The sequence below is a fragment of the Furipterus horrens genome, unplaced genomic scaffold (assembly GCF_987537825.1).
Source record: "Furipterus horrens unplaced genomic scaffold, mFurHor1.1.pri manual_scaffold_7, whole genome shotgun sequence".
In the NCBI taxonomy this organism is placed as follows: Eukaryota; Metazoa; Chordata; class Mammalia; order Chiroptera; family Furipteridae; genus Furipterus; species Furipterus horrens.
The window spans coordinates 115,948,909-115,974,508 of record NW_028327177.1 but is presented as its reverse complement, the minus strand read 5'-3'; the positions used below and the strand labels follow the sequence as shown (position 1 = coordinate 115,974,508).

Below are 25,600 nucleotides of genomic sequence, written 5' to 3'. Positions count from 1 at the left end.
ATCAATAAACTTGACTCACACTGCACTAAATGCAGGGATAATAACATAATATGATAATACCTGCTATTTAAATGCCAGGTACTGGGCTCAGAATAGATACCATCAAATTTGCTCCTGACAATAATGATAGATATGTTCATTAATTTATATATGTGATTACATATAAAGTAACACAAGGGAGTAACTTGCCCACTTACTAATAAGTAGCCCAGCTGAATTCAAAATTATCTGACTCCAAACTCCTCACTCTACTATGCCGCTTCTCCTTCAAACCAGCAAGAACAAAAAACAGTCTCAGTCCTCGAGGAGTCTATGGTAGAGCAGGAAAGACAGAGGAAGTAAACAGCCATATGGTAAGAGCCAAAGTAGAGGTTTTTGTACAAAGTGTCTGGATGGGATACATACACAGGAGGTAACATCTTAATTACTCCTCAAGGGAAGAGCAAGAGTGCCCAGGAGAAGAGTAAAGAAAGGAAATTTCAAATAAAAAGAACATGGTTCCAGCTACTATTGCTGAGTGATGAACCACGTCAAAATGTGGGCATAGAAAAACTGCCAGTTTATTGTTTATATGGCTTCTGTTGGTTAGGGAATCAGAAAGAGGACAGTGGAATGGCTTGTTTCAGTTTGGGCCTCATCTGGGATGATGATTCAAAGACCAGGGGGGATGTTAGCTGGGGGGATGAAATCATCTGAAGGCTCATTTGCTCCATATCTGGTGGTTGGTGCTGACCATCAGCCAGGAGCTCAAATAGACTGTTTGTTGGAACACCTGTATGTGGTTTCTCCAAGTGGCTGCTGGGGCTCCCCTACAACATAGTGGCTAGGTCCCAAGAACAAGAGATCCAGAAGTAAGCTAAATTACCTTTTATGACATAACCTCAGAAACCATATGGATCACTTCACTTCAGACACAAGCTGGCCCAGATTCAAGGAGAAGGAACAAAATTGCACCCCTCAATGTGAACATGGCAAAATGACATTGAAAGAAGAGCACATGGAATGGTTCCAGCTATCTTGAGAAAATATAATTGGCCACAATCACCATGTGTCTGTCCACATGAAAAAATGGAATTGTAGCCAGGTAGCTGCAGGGGTTGACCAGTTGCCCACTACCATGACAAACCTACCCTGTTAAAAATGTTTCAGATTATGTATGGTTGGTCTATAGGAAAGAAAAGAAGATTTAGTCCAGATTTTCTTGTTGGTAAATATCTAGTATTTCCTCTTTTTAAAGAAACAAAGGCTAGGCTTGAAGGACTGTACGTGCTCAAGAAGAATTGAATATATCCCAGCATGAACAACACATTCTGGGACAGGAGACTGACCATCAAATCAAATGAGTCAGTGACCCCGAGTGCCCTTCCAGCTGGGCTTGTGCTGCTTATTGGCAAAGAGTGGGCAGCTGAGGTGGGTTTAGGAGGAGGAGTGGCAAACTGCAAGGGATGGGGAGGGCACTGCCAGACTATTCAGGAGTCAGGTAGTGACAGTGGTTCCTCCATCTGTGGTATTTAAACTCCAGCCAGGCTTAGCAGGATTGTCATGGCAACTTGCCTGCGTGTGCCGCTGAGCTGAGACAGGATTCCCTTAGTAACCAAGGAGCCCGGGAGATGATGCTTAAAATAATCTTTTATGCCCAGAGAGAAATGCTTTTGCAGTTTTATTAACCATGAAGCATCACAGGGCAGGGCTTTCACTCCCACTTTATTTCAAAATGGAACAAAATGGCTTTTTAAAGCAGGAATTTCCAACCAAGGGCCAAATGCTGTCTTCACTCCACAAAGCACACATCTCGCTGAAACCAGTGGGAATCACACCCAAATTCTGAGAGGAGCTACTGGTCACTGTTATATAAAGTATCTTCAAATAGACCAGGTGATCTCTGGCTGAAATCACTGGCTTCATCTAATCCCTTTTCTGTTTCCTATTGAAGTCCCTCCCAGCACGTCTCTCAGTAGGGCAAATACTTCTGCTTGGCAAGAGTTTAGCACTTGGGCCGCTGAACCTGGGAGTTCCTTGTGTCTGATGCCCTCCCTGCTCACAGCACTTCTTTATTTCCACTCATCTCCAAGGCCTGCCTTAGGCCAGCCTCCTCTGTAAGGACTCCCTCATCCTCACTCGCCCTGGGTGTGAATCCCCCTCCCCTCACTTAGAACTTCCCATATGTATGTATGTTCTTGCATGGTATTATTGTCTTTTATTATAAGTAGTGACAAGTCTCAAGTTTATAAACCATATGTTCTTGACAAGACTGGAAAGTCTTCAAAGGCTGGGCAATACCATGTAATATATTTCTTCTGCTCTCCTGGAAGCCCTACATTTACATGAACCGGAAATACTTGTAAATTTTAGTAGTGATTGATGCACAACTTTGTAAATATACTAAGAATTACTGAAGTGTATGTGTTGAAAAGAAAAATTTTATGATATCAAAAAATATATAAATCTGTTGTGAAATACTGAGAGTAGCCAGACTTATTGCATCAACAGCACGGGACACCCCAGAAACAAAATTTGGTTGAAAGGGTTTGACCTGGGTTACCAAATGTCTAACAGAAGGAAAGGGTTCTGCCTTACCCACTGTTATGTTCCTTCTGCCTCCTCCTCCACCAACATCGTTAGGAACAGAGGACCTGCTACACCCATGTAATCAGTTAGGAGAAGTCTTTTTTAGAAGTGGGAAGTCTGGGAAGATCCTGTCTATGCTACTATTTCCATGCACCTGGGTGAATCACTTAGTGTTTCTGAGTTTCCTCATCTGTCAGATATGATTTAAAAAAAAACCCTTCAATGGGTGAAGGTGGAAGAGGGTACAGAGGGGATAAATGGTAATGGAAAAATACAATAAAAATGAACTATTAAAAAATAAAAATAAGTAAAAAACCTCCTTCCCAAGACAACAGTACAGATTAAATGGAATGATGTATATCAAGTGTTTTACATAGTACTCAGCACACAGTAAGAACTAAGAAATGCCGACTACTAGATTATTAATATTTATGTTGACTTTGTTACATATATGATTATCATGACTTTTTTGTTGGTATTTTCTGCATGAACAAGTTCATCTGGGTGCAAGCCTGTCAGATTCCTAACAAGATCTTAGGAGATCTCTTGACCTTTCTGTTGGCCTCTGGTGTTTCCTATGTCCATGTTTGCTGATCTTTAAGATTAAAGAAATACAACATACACAAGAGTAGCATTTTCATTGTTTAAAAACATCACCACCATCATAATCATCATTACTATGGACACCACCATCAGGGAGCCAGGGTTTTTTCTAGACAAGATGTAATATGTTAAGCTCACTAAGCCCAGCCCCTCTTTTCCTTCTATCTCTTCATTTCTCCTTGGAATTCACAACCCTCAGTCTGGGAGCATTGCAGGGAATGCCAATGTGGTTCTGCCATCTTTGCCTTAAAAGAAAACAGTTTCCTTCAAGTGAGTCAGCCATGATGAGAATAGTAATTTGTTTGTAAGAACGTGTATTCTCTGGAAAAGAAACTGTTGTTATACCATAATGGTAGTAATAGGAGCAATGAAAAGGCTCATAGTAAATTTACTTTTTGAGCCATTTAGATAATGTCTGGTATAATGTTAGATGTTTTGAAAATGTTATTTTATTTAATCCCCATAACAATCTATGAGGAAAGTACCGTGGCCAGAGAGGTTGAGTAAGTTGTCCAAGACTACGTATCTGGTAAATATCCCTAGTGAAGCCGTATACCTAGTACAGCCTGGTTTAGAATGCAGGTATCCTATTTTCCAACCATGTTTTCCATTCTATGTAATGTTGAATTTACAGGTTTGCTGGTTTGGATGACTGAAAACAGAAGTTATTTATAAAATGTCTCTTTGCTTAAATTATGGCCAGCAGGAAAGGGGAAAATGAACTTTAAAGTGAAATATCAACTAGATTGGAAGTGTCTAAATGTAAAATGTCATTCTGAGTGGGCAAGTCTTTCTGCAAAAGGGAATTTGGGACTTGGTCACCCAACAAAATAAAATATATCAGAAATTGAGCAAAGGGCAATGTCCCAGCACTGGGCAGCTGGGAGGTCTCAGACAGTAGAAGGTACCAGCTATGATGGATGCTTTCTTGGACTCTAAAGCACAATGGCCTTTCCTGAGGAGCAAAGAGAGGCCAGCCTGTGGGACAAGGAACTGTCCTACCCTGAATTTTCCTCAGTTCCCCCACCCTCAATCTTCTAGCAAATTTAGAAAACACCTTAATCATGATTGCCCTCCTGCTTCCAAAAACGTGAGAGAGATATGATGTTGATGTCTACATTGTTTCATGCATGTAAATCTGAATTATTATTCCAAATCCTGAAATGAAAAATGTAGTGAGGCATCATATAATGGACATGAAGGGAAATAGAGGTGGTAGCTGCAGAACATTAGGAAGGAACAGAGTGGGTTTCTTAGGTGGAGGAGAGGAAGACACTGCAATTGCCTGTCCTTTTGCTCTTTTTCTGCAGTGGCAACTTGAATGATTTTATCTAGTCTAAAAACAATTGTATTTCCTCTGTTTCTTTTTCATCTCATGTAAGAAAGTGAAGTAGAGGTCAGTGAATGGCCAACATGCTTGTTTCATTCAACAAATATCCAAGCACTTTCCATGTTTGAAATCCTATGTGCCGTGAGCGATCTATGTGTTAAGTTCTACAGGGGAATCAAAGATAAACCTGTTCTCCAAGGACCTAATGCAGAATACTTATAATAAAACAATGGATTAGTAATATAGTATTAATTGAGATTATTATTATATATATAATATACCTATATATATAGGTAAACTTCAACTGGGTTAAGTGCAAAGAAAATCTATGAGCTTTGGTGGCTGAAAATTTCAGCTTTAGGCAAGGCTGGATCCAGAGCCTGACTGAGGTCATCAACAGGCAATCTTGCTTTTTTGTTTTTTACCTCTTAGTCCTGCCTTCCACTGTTTTGGCTGCATTCCCATGAGGTGGCAGGATGACTTCCTGCTCACACAGATTCATATCCTCATAGCGCAGCAACATCAGAGGAGACTTACCTTCTCCTGGGAGCTCCAGCATAAGTCCTAGGTTTGGATTATTTGGCCTGGCTCAAGTCACGTGTCCATCCCAGAGTCAGTCACCATGACAAGCGCTACCAAGTGCTAAAGGTTTCTGCATTTTTTTCAGCTTACTTTAATTATTTTCTGACTCATGCTTTTGCCTTCTATACTACACAACTTACCCATTATGCTAAAAATCATGACTTATGAAGAACATTTAATATATGTTATTCATTGAGCTCAACCTTTTAAAGATATTCTTCAGTCCTCACAGAACTCGAAGAGATAGAGGTATTGTTTCCATTTTGCAGACGAGGAATCTGAGGGTCAGAGAAGGTAACTACATTTATATTTTCTGAGAAATATATTTCTGTTTGAAGCCAACATTCTTGCTCATAACCATATGATTCTTCTATCTTTGGGAGGGGTCAGCCCAGCTTGTTAACTCTCCTTGCTGGAATGGATAAATACACATTGGAAAATGAACTGAAATCTGTAGAATGGCAGCTCTGCTAAGCTCATTCTGATCCTGAGGATATTAAATAAAGAGACACAGACAGACGTGATGGTAATTCCTGGGCTGTGGCTGTCTTTAATGATGTTTTTAGTCACTTTCAATTCATTTGATTCATAATAAACTGTAGATGAATTAGTCTAGGTTATAAAATTATCTTTTCAGCCTAATCCATCCCGGTGGGTGTACATATTTTTAATATCCCACACTCCCGTCGATCTGGGCTTGACATTTGGGTCTCTGATGGTTTTCTGTATGCAGGGATTGCAATCCTAGGGGCTCCCAGCTGGCTGCCAAAGATTTACCTTTGGTTCGTTGATGAATTCAGGAGGTTCTCTTTTTATCATTTTTATGTTACTTGGAACAATCATTCAAAATGCAAGAGGGAAGAAAGATCTTCCCTTTTGAAATATACCATACCTTTTAATCATCTGCGAAAGAATCTTTCCTCCTAGAAATCATACCCTGGCCATCAGGATGGGAGCAATAATAGGGGAAATAGTGTCTGTTCCTCTTAGAGTGCCATGCTTGGGTTCTGCTTTCAATTTTACAAAAGTGAAAGCTAATGAATATGTGTACATATAGATACATATAGGCATAAAAGAAAAGGGCACTCCACAATGTATTTTAAATCTACTCATTTTCTTTCAGAAATTTCTGGGTAAGACTAGACAAATAATCCATAAGCCAGAACTTGACACTGTATTTACTTTCTGGGGAAGAGCTTTTTTTAAAATTTTTGTCTTGTCCTGTCTAGAAGGCTGCAATTTTAGGACTCTGATGCTCTCAAGAGTCACAAACACAGACAGGAATGGAATGACAGCCTCTGCCCCTTTGTGAATCCATGCCGGGCTTTAAGCCACACTGTATGTTTAATCAAATAAGAAATACATAGAAAACCCCATACTTTCTTTTAGAATCACCTGGCAATATCCTGCATTTCCATTGTGGTAGGCAGAATGGCTCCTCAAACATGTCCCTGCCCTTATCCCTGGAAGCTATAGGCATGTTATAGTATGTGGCACCTGGGACTTGACAGATGTAATTAAGGTTATAAAATTTAGAATCCTGGATTTATTTGGGTGATCCAATCTAATCACATGAACCCTTATAAGCAGAGGGTTTTTTTCTGGTTGGAGTCTGAGAGATGCTGCAGAAGAAGTCAGCGAGGTCCAGTGTTTGAGAGGTATTTGACCCACCAATGTTGGAGGGGACCATATGGAAAGTATGAGAAGTCTCTAAGAGTAAAGACTGCCCCCCACCCTTCTCCAGCTGATAGCTGGCAAGGTAATGGGACCAAGGTTCTATAGTTTCAACCAACAGTCTGAGTGAGCTGGCTAGCAGATTCTTTGCAAGAGCATCTGGGAAGGAATGTTGTCTTGGTGGTATTGTAATTTCAGCCTTATGAGGCTGCACAGACCCAGCTGGGTCTCCCTGGACTTGTGACACACAGAAACTGTGTAATAATCAATGTGTGGTTTTAAGCCATGAAGCTTGTGGTGATTTGTTATGCAGAGACAATGAACCATTACACTCTTTGTCAAGTGGTCTAGAGCAAGCAGTTCGGGGGTTGTTCCCAAAGGTCCCTGAGACCCTTTCAAGGAGTCTAATGAGGTAAAAACTGTTTTCATAATAACATGAAGATGTGACTTGCTTTTTCACTGTGTTGACCTTTGCACTAATGGTGTAAAAGCAATGGTGAGCATAACTGCTGGAGTCTTAGCCCAGTTGAAAAAGGTGGCACCACACTGTACCACTGGTCACTTACTTTTCACTGTCACACCCTTGAAGGAAAGAACATGCAGTTTCAGTTACAGATGTTCTTGATAGAGCAGAAAAATTATAAATGTTATTAAATCTTGGCTCTCATGTCTTTTCCATACGCTGGGCAACAATGTGCAAAGCACCCAGAAAGTACTCCTGCTGACCCCAACCTGAGATGGTTGCCTCACAGTATGTGTACCATTGTGTTGTGACCTGAACTAGCTGTTCTTTTTTCCCCTACAGAATTCCATTTTCAACTGAAAAAGAAAGACTGACAGATACATGAGTTATTCAAATGTGTATTTAGGAGATATTTTCTTGGAAATGAGTGAAGTTGAGCCTGCCACTTCAAGACAAACAACTGACAGTGTTTGTTGCCAATGACAGCATTTGAGCTTCCTAGCAAAGGTTAGCGTTTCGGAAAACCTGCATCTGCCACCGTAACTTGACAGACTCTTAATACTTAAAGTCTGTGTGCTGAGACTGGCAGAGGCATTAGAAAGCAAAAGAATGTGATCTTTTTTAGTATTGTAAAATAAAGTGTGTGAGCATTTGGAATATCTTAATAGCTGAGTGGATCAACATTTTCCAAATGACCAATGCATGATATTGCAAAGTCTTGTGTGGTAAAAGAACCATTAAATGTGCCAGAAGAGGTTTATTGATATGATTGCATATTTCACATTACAACTAACCTTTAAGAAGCTACCACTTGTGAGTTTTGATGTGGTAAAAAGAAGAATAAGTACACTTATCTGAGAAGGGTAAAAATACTCCTCCTCTTATCAACTGTGTTGCCATGTGAGGCTAATTTTCTTGGTTGTACTTCAACCAAAACATCACATTGTAACTGGTTGAATGCAGAAGCAGATATGAGACTCCAGCTGCCTTTTATTAAGCAAGACACACAGAACTTCTTTGTCCCACTATTTCTTTAGTTTTGAAAATATAAATTTTTTAATGAAAATGTTGTATTTATGTTAACATATAATGAGTTTAATGTTAATGTTTAAATGAATCATTAATATATTACATTTGCAGTTTCAATTTCTAGTACAACAAATATTGATAGAGTCTATAGTATCTACTGAAGCCCAGTGGAGGGCAGGCCATGAATGGAGTAAATCAGTGGTTCCAAATTTGTCCTCCAGTGCCAATGTAAGCCCAGAGGTATTTTTCATTATGTAGTGTCTAAAATAGTTGTTTAGTTTTGAATGAGTTTTCCATATTTACAAATTGGTGGGATTTATGTGAACCATGAGATTACTCAATTCTCTTGAAAAACTGGGTGAGCTGGCTGCATTGGATCCACCCTGGGGCTTGGCCCCTGGGGCTGGGTGGTGGCTGCCCTCTTCTGGACACACACTTGCCAGCTTCCCTCCGTCCTCGCCACACTCTACTCTTTCTGTCCCTTTGTTTGAAACTGTTCGTCCTCAGTTGTTCACATGGCTTGCTCAGCTCCTGGGAGCATCCACATTTGTAATGTCCCATCTACATGGTCTCCTTGGTGGCAAAAAGTTGGGAAGACCTAGTTGTATCCTGAGGTTCTTCCACTGCTCCCATGGGGATGTTGTACATCACAACATGCCAAGAACCCACAACAAAAAGCTGAGGTCACCAGATGAGAAGAAATTTCTGAAATGGAGGAAAAAGTCATGTTTTAAGGCACATTCTCTCAAGTCTCTTAAGAATCTCCTGCTTGATATGGCAGTGGAAGGGTATTGTGCCAGGAGGGTGGCTGCAATGGGGATTATTCAAAATGCGTTTGGGCTCAGGAGCCAGAGTGTCTGTGTTCAAATCTTGTCTATGCCTTTTGATAGTTGTGTGACCTTAGGTTAATTACCCAACCTTTCTGTATCTTAGTTTCCTTATCTGCAAAATGTGATTAATACTTACCTTCTAGGGCTATTGGTAGAATTAAATGAGATAGTATGTGACAAGCACTTAGAACAGTGGCTGGCATCAGTAAGTCCTCAGTGATTGTTAGCTACTACTTTTGTTTGTTTGTTTTAGCTGGGTTTCAGGCTGGCTGTGAAAAGGGGAGTAAACTGTTATAAGGTTCTGCCTGGCAAACTGAACTCTATCCTTATCACTGTATCTCAGAGCTCAGCAGTCCTGACATAAATGTAATATATTTCAAGAGACATTTGAGGATGACACAGTGCATCAGTTTGATTGCCAGCCACAGCCACTTAATCTACCTGTTAAAACTGCGACAGGGTTGCGATCACTCATGGGGCACATTAAAAAGTTCCTTCCTTCATTCATCCATCCATGCATTCATGCACCCATTCATCTGATTAGTCACCTCTTTATTCATGAAATATCTATTGAGTTCTTACTGTGTTCTCAGCACACAGACAAGGAAACTCATGTCCTGGTTTAGGGCTAGAAACAACCACCAGTTATTTCTGGAGGACAGAACCTAAATATTTTAATTCCTTGTTTGTTAAAAACAATGATCCATGTCTCTCTGAGACTGTGAAAGAGCTAGTCCTAATCTGAGGCCATGTCACCTACAGGGAATAAGTCACTGCTAGAAAATTGCCTTGAAAAGAGAAACAAGACCATAACTCTTAAAAAAAATTCTGTAAGTACCCAATTTATTCATAAAACAATACAGTTTAAATATTTATGATTTTTTCCAGTCATACATTTTTACCATCATTCCCAAAATGTTGTGCTGACATGTATTTGCAAGGTTAGAATCTATAATTATAACACTGGAAATTATACAAGGCCTATTTGACTTGCATGTTAATATGTTTCCCCTCAACAAACAAACAACAAACAGATCTATTTTGCCTTGTGATTTACTTCTCCATTTACTTCCACCATCTTGTGATTTTTATGCTGCAAAACACTTATCCATTTCTCTGTGAGAAAATTATATAAGTGAAACATTAATTCTTCTGGTTCAAGACTGGCTGCTTTGTATCAAAACAAAACACCTTCACCTAAAACAATGATTCCAAGCATTTCTGCTTAAAGAGTTAGCTCTCGAGAGTGATAAAAAGAGGCAACAAGAAGCCCCACACTAAGTTTAAAAATCAACTTGATGGGTCACATTTCTGGGGAGCCACACTGCACAGCCATGTGCCACGGACAAGTCTCCACTACTGTGGTTCTACTGAAGACTTTTTGTGGTCATTCCTAGGGGTTGACGTAAACATGGAATCATTCATGCAAGGTGTGCGATGCCTCCTTTAAGAGGGCAAGGCCTGGTCAGGAGGAGCATTCCCTCGTCTGTTTAAAGAAGAGGTGTGACTATAAAGCAGTGAGACTGATTTGGTGTGTGCAGCTTCTGGAATCAGTCTCACTACTTTCTACTCCCACCTCGGAGACTGGGACCTTTGTGCTACTGTTAGGGGAGAGGTGACATTCTCAAGCAGATGAGATTCTGCCCTGTTTGGGATGGTCTCTAGATCACACCTTAAAGTATAGAACCTCAGTACCCTCAGTGCAGTCTGAGGACTGCGTTGGCATCACCTGGGACCTTGTTAGAGCTGCAGAATCTTGGGCCCAAGCAGACCTAGGGCATCACAGCCTTAACTTTGCCAAGATACTCAGGTGATTTGTGTGCAGAATAAAGGCTGACGGTGTTGGGCTAGGTGCCCCAGACCCACATCAAGAAGACTACCTCTAGGCGGCTAACCCTCTTTTCAGTTGAGAGACCATTCTCAGCAGGGATGAATTATAGATAACAGCTGCAAGAACTGAATGGTTATTTTTTTTTTATTTTAAACATGCAAAATACAGTCCATGCAGCTGCCATTTTGAAAAGTCTCTCCTCATCCTGCAGCAGATAAAACCAAATATGTTTTGGCTATCAACATTCGGTAAATGTTTCAAAATGCTTTACAGTGTAAAGATAATAAGAAATTTAGCAAAATTTCAACAAACCTGTATAAAAAAACTGATACAGATACCATTTTATTTCAAGGCGACATGCTGTAATGTAGAGTAAGTTATAATTATTTGTGTTTTTTTGTAAAAAGTCTTTAACAATACAAGGGTTTATCAGATCCAGGCCTCATGGCTACACATGCAGAAAAAAAAAAAAAAAAAAAAAAAAAAGGTTAGTTAAAAATCACCAAAAACGTGCTATTTTTAAATGTGTATGTGGTTTTTTTTTTTTTTTTTTTTCTTTTTTAGGTACAGGAGTAGTAGAAGTATTAAATATAACAGGAATAGTACTTTAGAACTCTGTAAAAGTGCATGGAGTTCACGGTGCTAGTGTCCTGGAAGACTCATACATTTCTGATGAACATTTTGGTTTAATCCCTTTGCCATTGTAATAGTCCACGACTTGGTTTGGGACTTCAGCCAACACGCTCTTTGCAAGGGCAGCTGGAGATGCCTGCAGGGAAGATGAAATCACATGATTTTGGAACCTGGCCAAAGGAGTCTGGTTGAGAATCAGCCTAAAAGGCTTGAGTCCTGTTCTTAGCAGCTAGTCTCATTCATTCATTCATTCATTCATTCATTCATTCAGTGTTTGTCAGGGGCCTCCAAGGAAGAGTTGCCAGGTTGTCGGAAAGTGAACTATTAATTTCCTAATTATATTTTTGCATGACTGGCTCAAAATATAAAACTATTTACATCTGAAATATGGGGGAAAGTTGGGTGGCAGAATGAATTATCTGTTTTGTTTCTGATTTATATTTAATTCTTTACACTTATTTATGTTCCAGGCACTGTGCTAGAGTTTATGGGGTCTATGATTCTTGCTACTAGGGAAGTTACAATTGCATGAGAGGTGACTGGTGTGGCCAAAATTTACCCTACTTTGAGGTAAAACAAGACAGTCTCGCATCAAATGGGAGTTTATTAGAAATGTAAAATCCTAGACCCATCCCCAAGCTACTGAATCAGAATGTGCATTTTAACTTGATGCCCATGTGATTCCTATGCATATGAAATTTGAGAAGTACTGCTCCAGAGTCATAAATACTGTGTGGCCAGAGCACACAAAACAAAGAGATTAAGTCATCTTGGAGGAAATCAGAGCAGGCTTCCAAGAGGAAGTGGTATTTAAGCTGGGTATGTTTTAAAATGTAGAGAAGGAAGGGACTGGCATTTGATCATTTTAGGGACAGTGAGTCATCTGATGGGGCTGAAGTGTGTGTGTGTGTGTGTGTGTGTGTGTGTGCGTGTGTGCATGTGCATTGCAAATGCAGGATTGGTGGGGCATTCCACTGGAAAATAAGTTTGAGGTAGGGGGATGAATACCACCACACTAATTAATGCAACTGTTATTCTATCAGCATTATGGCTCCACTATACAATTTGAGGCACGAAGGTCGTGGTTGATATTCTGCATGAACTCTGATGTTCAGTACTAACTGCTTAACCCCCAGGCAAGCAAAATTGCCGAAACCTCATCATAAGTACTGAGAAGATTGAAAATTTGAAGCAGAATGTCCAGTTAACAAGTGTTTGAGATTCCTCAGGAAAGACCCGCAAGAAAGGGAGTGAATGAAATGCCAGATGGCCTGGTTTCTAGTCCTTTCCTACCCATGTGGCTTGTCACTCAGCCATTCAGCTTTGCTAGACAAAATAGGAAAGAATTAGAACTCATTCTCTCTCACAGAGTTTTTAGGAAGCTCAAAAGAGACATATCTTAACAACAATCTGAAAACATGGTGAGGGATTTTTCTAAAATGATTCCTCACATTTTGGAGATATTATATAGCCTGTTGGAATTTGACATCCATGAATGTGCTCTTATTTTATAAATAATTGCTTAGGGTTTTGTGTTAGATCATGTTCCATGTGTACACTGGGGAATATAAAGTCATTTCCACTTTTTCTCCCTGGCCACCCCTCATATAAAGATTACAAAGCCAAATGGATGATTCCCTAGCCTCTCTTCCATCTAGGTAGGTGCATGTGGTTCAATTTCATCTTTGAGACATAAATGAAAGTTTCCTGGGGGATGTTTCTTCGAAAGCTTTTCTTTCTTGGTTAAAGGGGACAAATATAGTTTTCTCTGTTTCTCTTTCTTTTTCTTTTCCCTGAACTGGAATGTGATTCCTGGAGCTATGATAACCATTTTATCATTATGAGGGAAGAGCAAAAGAGAATCACCAAGTGCTGGCCCTGGTGCTATTAAATCATTGATAAAAACAAATGTCAGCAGCCTTCAGCACTAAATTCCAGCTACATGAGAAAAATATATTTGCGCTTATGTAATCCTGGGTTTCTCAACCTTAGTACTATTGCCCTTTTGGGTCAGATAATTCTTTGTATGGGATACTGTCCTGTGCATTGTAGGATGTTCACCAACATTCTGGCCTCTACCCACTAGATGTGATATAGGCACCTCATGACTGTCACCATTAAAAATGTCTCCAGGGACTTCCAGCCAAGATGGAGGCGTAGACAGACATGCTGCATCTCCTACCATAACTAAGAAGGAATACAACTACCTCAAAACTAGAAACAACCAGAAGTTCTAGAAAATCAAAGTGCACGGAAGTCCAGCAAACAAAGATATAAAGAAGAAATACTCATCCAGACAGGTAGGAGGGGCGGAGCCAGGGTGGAGAGGATGCGGTGTGGTGGCAGCAGCAGCTACAGCAGTGGCAGGCCAGCGGAAAGCACAGATACATGTTTTAAAAAGTCAGGAGTGACACCTGGGCAGCAATCCCAGCTCCTCACCAGACTGCACAGCTCACTGTCCCAGCACTGGGGAAAATCAAGCCTCATTGCTTCTGATTGTGCAAACCAGTGGGGGTTGAGACGGAGGCAGAAATTGCCAGTCTCTCAGCAGAGTCTGCTTGTTTAAAGGGCCCCCACGGTCCTAGAATGTCCACAGACCCATCCACTCTGGGAACGACAGACAGGGCAGCAGCTAGAGGGGTGCCAGTCCAGTGTGGAAGTGGGAGAGGTGCCTGGAAAATGAGCGAGTGCTGGCCAGGTAGCATTGTTCCTTCTCAGACCCCTCTCCCGCATACAGCGCCACAACGTGGTGAAACAGGTCGCCTGTTACTGATGAATACCTAAGGCTCTGCCCCTTACAACATAGTAGGAGCAACAGCTTTCCCTCGGACATGGAAGCAAACAAACACAGGAGACTTCTGGCCAAGATGGAGGCTTAGACTGACACGTTCTGTCTCCCTCCACAACTAAGAAGGAATACAACTACTGCAAAACCAGAAATAACCAGAAGTACCAGAAAATAAATGGAAGTCCAATGTATGACGTTATAAAGAAGTGGTGCTCATCTGAACAGGTAGGAGGGGTGAAGTCGGGGAGGAGAGTTCAAGCTGTGCTGTCTGCGGTGGCAGCAGCGATGGAGGCAGGACAGCGGTAAGCACAGACACCCGTATTTAAGGGGAGGCGAGAAGTGCCTGGGGAGCACCCCCTGCTGCAGACCAGACCCGTCAGCTTGCGATTCCAAAGCTGGGGAAGGCAGACCTTCATTGCCTTGGACTGTGAGGCCCAGAGCAGGTGGGGATGGAGGAGGAGGCTGCCGGTCTCTCAGCAGAGAGTGAACGGCAGGAATCCATCTTGAACCCCCATTCCCCACAGAAAACGCCACAGCGTAGTGAGACAGATTGCCGATTGTGACGAGTGCACAGGACTCTACCCCCCTATAGCGTAGGAGGTGTGACAGCTCTGCCCAGGAAGCAAAGGTAAACACAAAATGGTCAGGATGGCACAGATCATGATAGAGATCCCGGTGATTCAGCTGACCAGACAACAAATATCTAATACAATGGCCCAGCAGATAAGAAATCTTTCTGAGGCACAGTTCAGAGCTTTGGTTATAAGAATGCTTACAGACCTAACAACAGATCTTAAACAAGATGGGGAAGGAATGAAGGCTAGTGCTGCTGAAGTGAACAAAAACACATATGAAACTAGGGGTGAGGGAAAGAAAACCAGGGATCAAATAAACAAATTGGAACATACGGAAGGAACAGTCAACCAGTGCAGAAAGAGGAAACAAGAAGTGAGGAAAATGAGGAGAGGCTCAGAAACTTATCAGACAGCTATAAGTGGGCCAACATCTGAATCACAGGACTGCCGGAAGGTGAAGAAGAAGAACTAGAAATTGAAAAATTATGTGAAAAAATAATGAAGCAGAACTTCCCTAACTTGGGGAAGGAAAACAGACTTACAGGTCCAGGAAGCACAGAGAGTTCCAAAAAAACTGGATCCAGGGAGAACCACACCAAGACACATTATAATCAAAATGTCAAAAATTAAGGATGAAGAGAGAATCTTAAAAGCAGCAAGACAGAAGAAGAGAATTACATACAAAGGGGTCCCAAAAAGACTATCAGCTGATTTCTCAAAGAAACTCTGCAGGCAAGAAGGGACTGGCAAGAAATATTCCAAATAATGAAAAGCAAAAACCTACTCTATCCAGCGAAGCTGTCATTCAGAATAGAAGGGCAGAGAAAGTGCTTCCAAGACAAAGTAAAACTGAAGGAGTTCATCAGATCCAAACCACTGTTATATGAAATGTTAAAGGGACTTGTTTAGGAGAAGGAGGGTCAAAACTATGAACATTAAAATGAAAACTGTATCACAACAACCAACAGAAGCTAGAGAATTGAAACAAAGGCAGACTAAGTAGGCAACGAGAGTGGGAAAAGAATTATAGGTATGGGGAACATTTTGGGGGGAGGTCAGTGGGAAAGGGGGAAAGGGAGGGAGATGGTACAGGAATTAAGAAGCACAGTAGGAGGGAGTGGAGTAGATAGGAAGACGTTGAGAAAAACTATATGTACAACCAACGGGCATGGACTAAGAGGGGTGACAACTGGAGGGAGGGGGGTCACCGGGTGGAGGGGAACAAAGGGGAAAAAATTGGGACAACTGTAATAGCATAAACAATAAAGCATATTAAAAAAATAAAAATAAATGTCTCCAGACATGGCCAAATCTCCCCTGGAGAACAAAGTCACCCTTGGTTAAGAACTATTCATGTAATCCACTGTGAGATGGATTTGCTGTTACTTAGAGACAAAAACTTTCCTATACAATGCTGTCGAGTAGAACTTGCTATAATGATGGTGATATTTTCTATCTGTGCTGTCCAATATGGTACTCACTAGACACATGTAATTAATGAACCCTTGCAATGTGACTAGTGCAATTGAAAAGCTAATCTTTATTTTATTTTAATGAATTTAAATAGCCACATGTGGCTGTTTGCTACTGCATTGGACAGCACAGTTCTTAAGCGGTTCCCCCACTGTTTTTCATACCTGTGCTGGTGGCTCTGTTGAGCAAATAGGGATTGGAAGGCATTGGTTGGTTAGGAAAAGGCCAAAAACATGAAAGCAGCTGGTAGTAACAGCTGTACTTATTAATCAGCTACACGGATCAGGCACTGTGCAAAGAGTTATGTAGATACCACCTTTAATCCTCCAACGTGTGTGTCACTCGCCTCATTTTACAGGTGCAAGTCTGTGGTACAGAGGGGTTAAATAACTTTCCCAGAATCACATGGCTCAGAGCCTGTGCTCTGTCCACTTTGAAGTTCTGAGTTATCACACAGAGCAGAAAATGAGAAGCGACTCATAGGTTATGGGCTTACATGAAATATATCAGGTCCTCTCTTTTCATTTTATTTATGGCTTATTGAATTCAGTGTAGTCTGGATAATGAAATGGTTTTCAAAATCTAATGTGAGATCCACAAAGATAAGGTGGATGATATGGTCCTGGCATTCCACATCAGTCATTCACAGAGTGGCTGCAGACTGTGTAGCACATATGGTGACTGGTGGTGGGCCCTGATCAGGCCACTTCCCTGGTTGCCGCTGCCCCCTCAGCTCCCTGCTCTGTCCTTCCTTATAGTCCCAGCTCAGCTGTAAGGCCTTCCTCATGGTGACTTCTCTGCTCTGAAGTCCTGTAGCAACACTTCAGCCCGTTTCAACCACCCACAGATTGCTTAGCAAGGGAATTTGCTGCTGATACCTGTGTCCCAACCATGCAACCCTCCAGTGAATTCCTTGAGGCCTGGGCCCATGGCTTTACTACTTGTCAGTGGTACACACATGCTGTGGACACAGCAGGCACTCCATGGGAGGAGGAGGCCTGGGGTAGAGGCTGGAACCTGGCTTGGCTCAGTTGCATTGTTTCAGCACACAGATGTGTGTATACGTGTAGGGGGCAGGGAGAGGGTAGTTGGAGGAAATGTATGAATCTCCTAGGGAGTAAGTTCTTTGACCCTTCATTCAGACAAAGTTGTAAGTGGTAGTCAGTGATTTGGCAACTCCTCTCTGGCTGACAAAATGAAGCAGGACATCCCAACCTGAAAGAAAAGCCCTGTGCCCACCTTGGAACACACAGTGATCTCCCTATGTGGTCTTAGCAATTCATAAGATCTACACTTCAGGGGAGGCCCCTGGGCCTGTGATTTCTAGGCAGCAGAACAAGTGGCAGTGTATGAAAAGCACAGACCAAAGGCCCTGATGCTGGCACTGAGACTTGTCTATATGAACAATGGTTCATCTATACGTCCACTCTCTATAAGTACCTTACCCAGTGTAGCTGCAGTCCCAGCGCAGGCTCAAAGTGGAATGTACATGTGCCCAGACAGAGCTGATAAACTAGCTAGGGCACTGTCAAGGCCTCATTCGAATGAGGGTTTTGGGCCGGAGTAGAAAGGCTTTCCCAAAAGCATCAGGACGGAAAGCTCGAAGTGGATGGCATAGTGTCTGTCCCTCCCTCTTGGGACCCTAAATCACTGAGCTCAGCCCTGAGGACTGGGGGGGCGGCAGTGGAAGCTAAAGAAGAGGTGTCCAGCAGGGATCCTTGAGATGTGAGGACACAGACTTCACTGCATTAATGGTCCAGGTGACAGAGCGGCCACTGCAACAGGGATAGGAGGGCATTCTCATTATTTCTTAGGAGATTGCAGAGTTGCTTCTGAAGATTACCCCCTGCATGGGTAGCTCAAGTTCAGTTACCACCAACTGGGAGGGTTGTTGCTGGCCCCACCAGCAGTGGACAGGGCAAGGCCTCAGGGGCAGGGTTGGTGAGCATGACTTTCACTAGAGGCAAGGGCCAAAAGTTCACAGAGGACTGTCTGTGACAGCCACATTACCATCAAGGACTCCCAGATACAGCTGGGGAGGCTCTGAAGGGTCCTTCAGGGCCATTTCCAGCCCTGAAGGAGCCTTTGTATGAGTTAGAAGTGTCCTTATGGGTGATTGTAGCCCCACAGGTGGAAGGTGTTGAGATTTTAGAGGTGCCCCTTCTTCCTTGGAGTTAATAATTATCCCAAAATTGGAAGTGCCAAAAAATGGTCTTGGAGCACTTTTGGATGTTATACTGGAGCACCAACATGCTCACTTTCAGGTCATCAGTAGGATGTAATGCAGCTTGACTTATTATTATATTTACTGTTGACTAGAGCTCAAGACTGTAAAGCTAGATGTTAACTTGTAGAAAACTGAGATGTCTTCTGTCCAGTAGAGAAGTCTACTTATTTATTTCTAACCCCTTTGGTCATTACCTTGTTTTGAAGTTGCTTGAGCAAACTTACTCCAGCCTTGTCCCCACTGACCATAATCAATTGTTTTATATCCTCCTCTGAACTACTTTTGTCATCTTTCCAGTTCCCTCAATGAGTTACATAAATCTCTGATGCTGCTTACTATACTTATAGAGGATTTATGTTTTTATCATTTTGAAAATGTGCTTTGCCAAGACCAATGCAGGTCAGGGCCCACGGCGTGACAAGCAGAACCCAGGCTGAATTTCAGCTATCTCGTGCTTCTTTGGCCAGACCCCTGTGCAGGAACAATCTGCCCACCTGTACACAGCAGCCCCTAGGGCACTGAGATCCTAAACTAGGTGGATGGGGACAAGTGCCAGTGAAATGCTGGATACTACAGTTGGCGTGGTTTCTCATCTATGATTCAAGCTGCACTTTTATCTCCAAGGAGCCACGGTCTACATATCCCGTGTAGGAGACAGCCTGACCTAGGCAGGGAGAGTGGGCATTGCTTTGCAACACACTGGTGGACACAGGTAGGGAGCGAGTTTGTTTTGGTTCTGCCCTCCCATCGAAAGCCCCCGAGATATGCATACATGTTTGAAGTTCCTGAAGGGCACGAACTGAACGATGTCTCGAAGGACAGGCTCTCCCTTGGGTGACCTCAGAATCCCGTCGTCACCGTCCAGCATCTGCATGTCACTGAAGTCAGCGTTGCCCACTCCCACGATGATGACTGACATGGGGAGGTGGGAGGCATGGACGATGGCCTCCCGGGTGTCAGCCATGTCTGTGATGACTCCGTCGGTCAGGATCAGCAGGATGAAGTATTGCTGCAATGGATCAGACGCTGCCAGTCAGTGATGGGGATTTTGGGGGTGGGGACAAGGACAGTACCAGTTACACACCTGGGTGTCTTCGGTGCACACTGACCACAGCAATAGTGACAACAGACCTTCTGAGTGCTTGCACAGACAGCCCTAAAGACTTAAGGTTATAATGAATGGGACTTAAAGGCAGGTGCAGTGATTGTAGGTTAATTCTAATAATCACCTTAGGGGATGTTATAAAGCACAGTTTATATAAGTCAGGAGGACTGGCTTCAAAGCCTCATTTTCTGAGATCCTGGGAAAATCCTTATCTCCTCTGGGTCTCAGCTTTGTCTCTCAAATGAGGGGTGGAACTAGATCTTTTGTATAGACCTCTTCAGCTTAGAGATTTTAAGAATCTAAAGCTGCACTGCCCAGTAAAATAGCCACTAGCTCCATGGGACTGCTGAGCCCTTGAAATGTGGCTTGCACAATGGAGGAAACCAATTTTTAATTTTACTTCCTTTTAATAAATTTAAACCTAAATTTAAAAATGTGTACCCAATTCAGTTACTGGAAACCTTTTAAGTATGTTTGAAACAACTTAAGTAGGTAAGTCTACTTTCTCAACTCTCAATTTATAAAGTCTAAATAAAGATCAAGTATTTGTGATGATAATTTAGCATCCAAATTAACATGATGTATATGTAAAATACACACTGGGTTTTGAAGACAATATAAAACTGTAAAATATTTTATTAATAATTCTTATACAGAGTACATGCTAAAATGAGATTTATTTTGTGCATTTAAAAATACTCTGAGAAGGGGTCCATGGGCTTCATCAGCTGCTAATGGTGCCCATGGGAAAAAATGGTTAAGAATCCCTGATCTGAAGAGATTGTCAGTATTTGAGAATCTGATCCAGGGTTAGTTAATTTAGCTAGAGGTATTAGGCTGCAGATTGCCAGACCAAAACCCTGATGGAAATTTCCAGTAAAGCTACGGTAACAGTTGCTTCCAAAGCCAGGCTAGGAAATGCTTGCAATGAAATATTATAATCTTTGAATGTACATGAAATATTATGTGATTTAAAAAAATTCTTACCTGAGAATATGTTTATTAATTTTAGAGAGAGGGAGGAGGTGGGGAGAAAAACATCAATATAAGAGAGAAATATCAATCGATTGCCTCTTGTACTCACCCCAACTAGAGACTGAACCTCCAACCTAGGCATGTGCCCTGACCAGGAATCAAACCCGTAACATTTTGGTTTACGGGGTGATGCTCCAACCAACTGAGCCACACTGGCCAGGGCAATTACAGGATGTTTTGTTTGCTAGTGAAAAATGAACCTTCCTTCAGTAGATGTAGGGGACCTCTCCTTGTGGTTTCAGGAATTGTAGCCTAAGCTGTAAGCCAATCCCCTACCCCTCCCACCTCCACCCCACCCGCTTCCATCCCTCCAGGGAGGCCTTTAAGTCTCAACGAAAACCTGGAAGGCTAAAAGGCAAATAGGACCGAATGCCACTCAGAGGGTTCCCATGGGAATTGGATTTAAAGAACACATATTATGCTTTAGAGCTTGCTCTGCTTTTCTTATCTCTTAGTTAACTATAAACGACCTGTAGCTAAAAATGTATGAAGCCTTGCACCTAATGCCAGTGTGGCATTGGTCACTGTGTTCTCTATATCGATAACTGTAATCAGTAACTGTCAACTGTAAATCCAAGCATCTAAAAGCTTATTGATGATTCATAAATTTAGACCTTGTATCTCCTGAATCCTCTCCTCAATAAAAGGCATGAGAGGCGGAAGTTCAGGGCTCTTCTCCTCTAGAGAGATTAGCCACGTCCCACCCTCCAGATAAATTTGTCCTGCCATGGTCCTGAAACCTCTGCAGGACAAGGAGTTTCCAACTGAGCTGGGGCATTGGAGGCAGGACAGCCTCAAGTAGAAAAGGAAAAAATAGGTGAGAGAGAGGAAACATAGCTGCTAAGTCAATGTCATTGGATAATTGAGAGGGGATGTGGTCCAGTACATGAGAGAAGAGGCTGGGATTGGATATAAGCATGGTCCTCCATCCCTCCTATCCTGAGGAAAGTCTGAGAACATGGCACAGTGCATGTAGGTTAGGTGAGCTGATGCAAGAAGATGATGCAAGTGCAGTATCTTGGAACCCAGAATAAAATCACAGAGAAAATTTCAGATATCAGTAATGTTATACTAAACCTGAAAAAAGTCATAAAGCTAAAAAATAAATACATTGGTGTCATTAAAAATGATACACAGACAAGTTTTTATGGTAATATACAGGGTGGGCAAACATAGGTTTACAGCTGTGAGAACATGAAACCGTTTATTCTTATATTATTATTTATTAATTATTGTATGATTTATTTGTATTACAAGTGTAAAACTATGTTCGCCCTCTTTGTATTTAACTCAAAAATATTAGGGAGAAAAACAAATTTTTCTGGGCTCTGTAGCCTTGGTTTGCATTTTTCTTAAGAAAACCACAAATAGAATAAAAAACAAACCTTTGCTATGATGTTCTATGTCTCTGTACCTGACCACCAGGGTACAGAAATACCTATTGTTTTGCTTCACTTCCATCTATAATATGGGTACATTGGAAAGCAAGTTTATTTTGGACAGCTTTTTTTTTTCTAACCAGGAACATAATGTGGGTATGACTTATACTCCAGTGAATAAGATAAATTCCATTGTTGATTGTTCCCTCTGTCCAGCTAAAGTTGCAGACATTTGAGATGTGTCATCTCTAAGCCTCACAATAACCCAGCAGAGATGGGTATGATTATCCCCAATTTTTGGATGAGGAAACTGAGGACAAGAGAAGGCTAAGTCACTTGTCCAAAGTCACACAAGTAGAAACACTATAATTTATTGTCACAATGGGAGGGCTGCTATGGCCAATATGCAGGGGAGAAAGGGTAATCTCCCATTGGCAGGCAAACTGCCCTTCTCCCTACCGATGCCTCCTTGGTGTTAGTCTCCTCTGATGCCGACTTGGCGACCTTCTGAATGATGGGAGCGATGTTGGTGGGACCATAGAGCTGGAGCTTAGGAAGGCAGCTCTGATAGGCTTCCACAACCCCTTGAATTCCTAAGGAGAAATGGACAAAGATCAATAGTCCAGCAGCCCCCTCGAATAAATTTGTAATCAAACACACACACACAGATAAAGCACTCAATTCCCCCAAATGCCTTTTTTAACATCACATTTATGATCTTAAGATTAAAAAAATACCACAGTGCTGCCTCTATTCCCCACTGAAATCATTCTCTTTAACAGCTTAAGTCAAAAGAAATCCTTTTCACAAACTTTCCCCTAATATACCACTTTACACATAAGATTTCATTAGATTCTCATAGCATAATGAAATAGATGTTATACCCATTTTATAGGTGAAGAAACTGAGGCTTAGAGAGGTTACATGATCTGCCTCAGGTCACACAGCAAACTCAGGATCAAAACCCAGGTCTGTCTGGCTCTGAGGGCTGTGCTCTCAGCCATTAGGCAGTCAGTTTCAATGCTTCTCTAGTTTCCACACCACCTTACTGACTCTACCACCCTAGTCCACTTAGAAGAGTTATGTGTATATACACATGAGCAGCATTCCACGTATCTGATGAAGGAGCAAAATGGTGACATAATCATCTGCTGGGGACTGTAGTACAGATGAGTGACATTCATCATCATGGTCAACCTCTCATTTAAAGGAGCTTTCCATTCTGAGGCCACATGAGCCAAGGAAACATTAAAGGTGGGACTGTGCTGGAAGGGACAGCCCTGATTGTGTAGCTTCTCCTAGCACTTTGTGAGTCTTGACTGTACATTTAATGTTATACTCATGATCCCACAAGAGTCCCATTACTAATGAATTTCATTCAAATGGCTCCTCTTGGTGTCTGTGCCTGTGTTAGCTCTTGCCTTTCCCTGTTTTAGCTCATGCTTTATCCCTTTCTATCCTAAAATAGCACATTGGTCCTGAAATGGTTTTCCACAGCCACCACGCATTGCAAACCGGATCTTAAGTATTTTGGATAAGCAAGTTCTGTGTGTTCTGCCTTTATATACATTCTTCCAATCCCACTGAAAATGCTGCATCCTCTTTGCCCTGCCCCAAAGCCTGTTATTCTAAAGACAGATGTCATATCATTTTGCAGCTTGCTTCTGAAGTTAAATGACACTTGACAGAAGCTCTTTACCTATTTTGGCTCTTGAGTTTTGCTTAAGTTCTTGCCTAACATAAACAAGTTGGATTTCTCTTTCAAAAGTAATAAGCAGATGAATTCTAAGAGTGTGAAACAGGTCAACCCTGGGCATGTCTTTTGTTCTGCTTTGGTAAAAAACCTATTCTTATAGTTTAAGAATGGGGGTGGTGCGGGATGAATGAACTATGAACCATAATCAATTTAGGGTGAGGGATCACGAGAGGGGATAATGGCAGAACGGAGAGCAGGTCTCAGAGGTTACTATGTGCAGACCCAATGATATTGAGGTCATGTTCTTGGACATTAATGCCAAATTGATGAAAGAAACTGCTAGGTGCTCTGCACACCCTAGTGGATCCGAATTAACCCTGGTTCAGCCCCCTTCCTCCTTGACAAGAAGGAGGAGAGAGATGTGGATGTTTCTATCTATCCCACTATAAAAATATCTTACAAGCTTCATAGCAACAGGTATACTTGGCTCTATTTGTTAGCAGAGAAAGTAATTCCAGGATAAAATTTATCATCATAGTTGTCATCATTGACGACTCTTAAGAAGCTACACCATCGTCTCTCGAGACGGACGGCTGCCGACGATGTCATCATTATTCTGTGGAATTGTTTTGGGGAACTTAGCTGGAAATAATGGAACATGGACCAAAGCCTTTGAGAAGGCATTTTTTTGGGGGGGGGGGGCACAAAACCATGAAGCTACTCGTTGGAAGTCACTGAGACTGTATATCCTTTGCCAAAATGTTGAAAGTCTCAAATGATTTCTATGTCTTTCCCACCCACTCCCCCTACTTATACCTTCACAGAGAGGAGGCTGTGAAAAATAAATACTTGAGGAAAACTTGGAGAACAGAAAGACGGGTATCATCACTGCCCATCAGGTGAATTTCCCCTGGCCCCTGTGTTTTTTGGCCAGAGGAATCCAGAATTGGAATCAATATTATTGTAATAAACTCAAGACCTCTGCTGCATTCTTCCTTTTTCACCTCTTAATTTTCTACTCTGTCATTATGGGTCTCTGTTGCCTTTGGAGCAGTAGGGTCTATATGGAATCAGAAAGACTACTTCTCTCTACAGACAATCATAACTGATGTACTGCATCAGACGAGAGAAACTAAAATGGGAAATGTGATGCAAAATGGCTGGGAGACCCTGGCTTTCTTTTATATTGTAATTTACCTGCACATTCTGGGTTGTCCTCATTAAAGTTGATTGCGAAGTCATGAGAGACCTAGACACCAGTTGAAATTGTAAAAAGGAAGAAAGGAGAATTACAACTTTAATCCAGTAAGGAGGCACTGGGTTGAAGAGTTTGCAAACAAATGCCCATTACATTCATTAGGTGTTAAACAGCAGGAACCATTTTAAATCTTCACACAATCAGTCTGAGATAGAGGGTGAATTCTAAGCTCCCTGTGGAGTTGAGGTGACAGGAAATTTTTCTAGAATCAGATAAATGCTGGCAGAAGGGGAGAATAACACATATAAAAAAAGCCAAGATAAGATTTCAGAAGAATGTAACCCCAGAAAGAACTTGCCACAGACTGGAGACTTAGATATGACTGACTTCTACTTGGATCCAGTGAAAAAAAAAAAAAAAGGTAACTCATCACCAAGTCTGTTCAACATGGTGATAGTTATAATGGCTCCTGCTTCTGCTGACATTTAAGACTCATTCTGTAGGGAAGCAGGATTTTCACATATATACAGGTAAAATAGACTCTACTTTTGGGAAAGTGATAAAGTAATGTATCTTGTAAT

At 41.7% G+C, this 25,600-nt stretch overlaps 1 protein-coding gene across 2 annotated transcripts in view; it reads right to left on the bottom strand.

Annotated features, from left to right (window-relative positions):
• Window positions 1-11,473: 11,473 nt before the first annotated feature.
• Window positions 11,474-25,600, bottom strand: part of CPNE4 (copine 4) — a 433,285-nt gene continuing 419,158 nt past the window's right edge. For both annotated transcript variants that reach the window (XM_090283000.1, XM_090283001.1), the window contains exons 13-16: window positions 25,019-25,070; window positions 22,585-22,718; window positions 19,379-19,615; window positions 11,474-11,679 (exon numbers count right to left, since the gene is read on the bottom strand). In XM_090283000.1, the coding sequence (XP_090139126.1) occupies window positions 11,545-11,679; window positions 19,379-19,615; window positions 22,585-22,718; window positions 25,019-25,070 (558 nt within the window). In that variant the 3' untranslated portion in view covers window positions 11,474-11,544. The remainder of the gene's footprint in view (window positions 11,680-19,378; window positions 19,616-22,584; window positions 22,719-25,018; window positions 25,071-25,600) is intronic.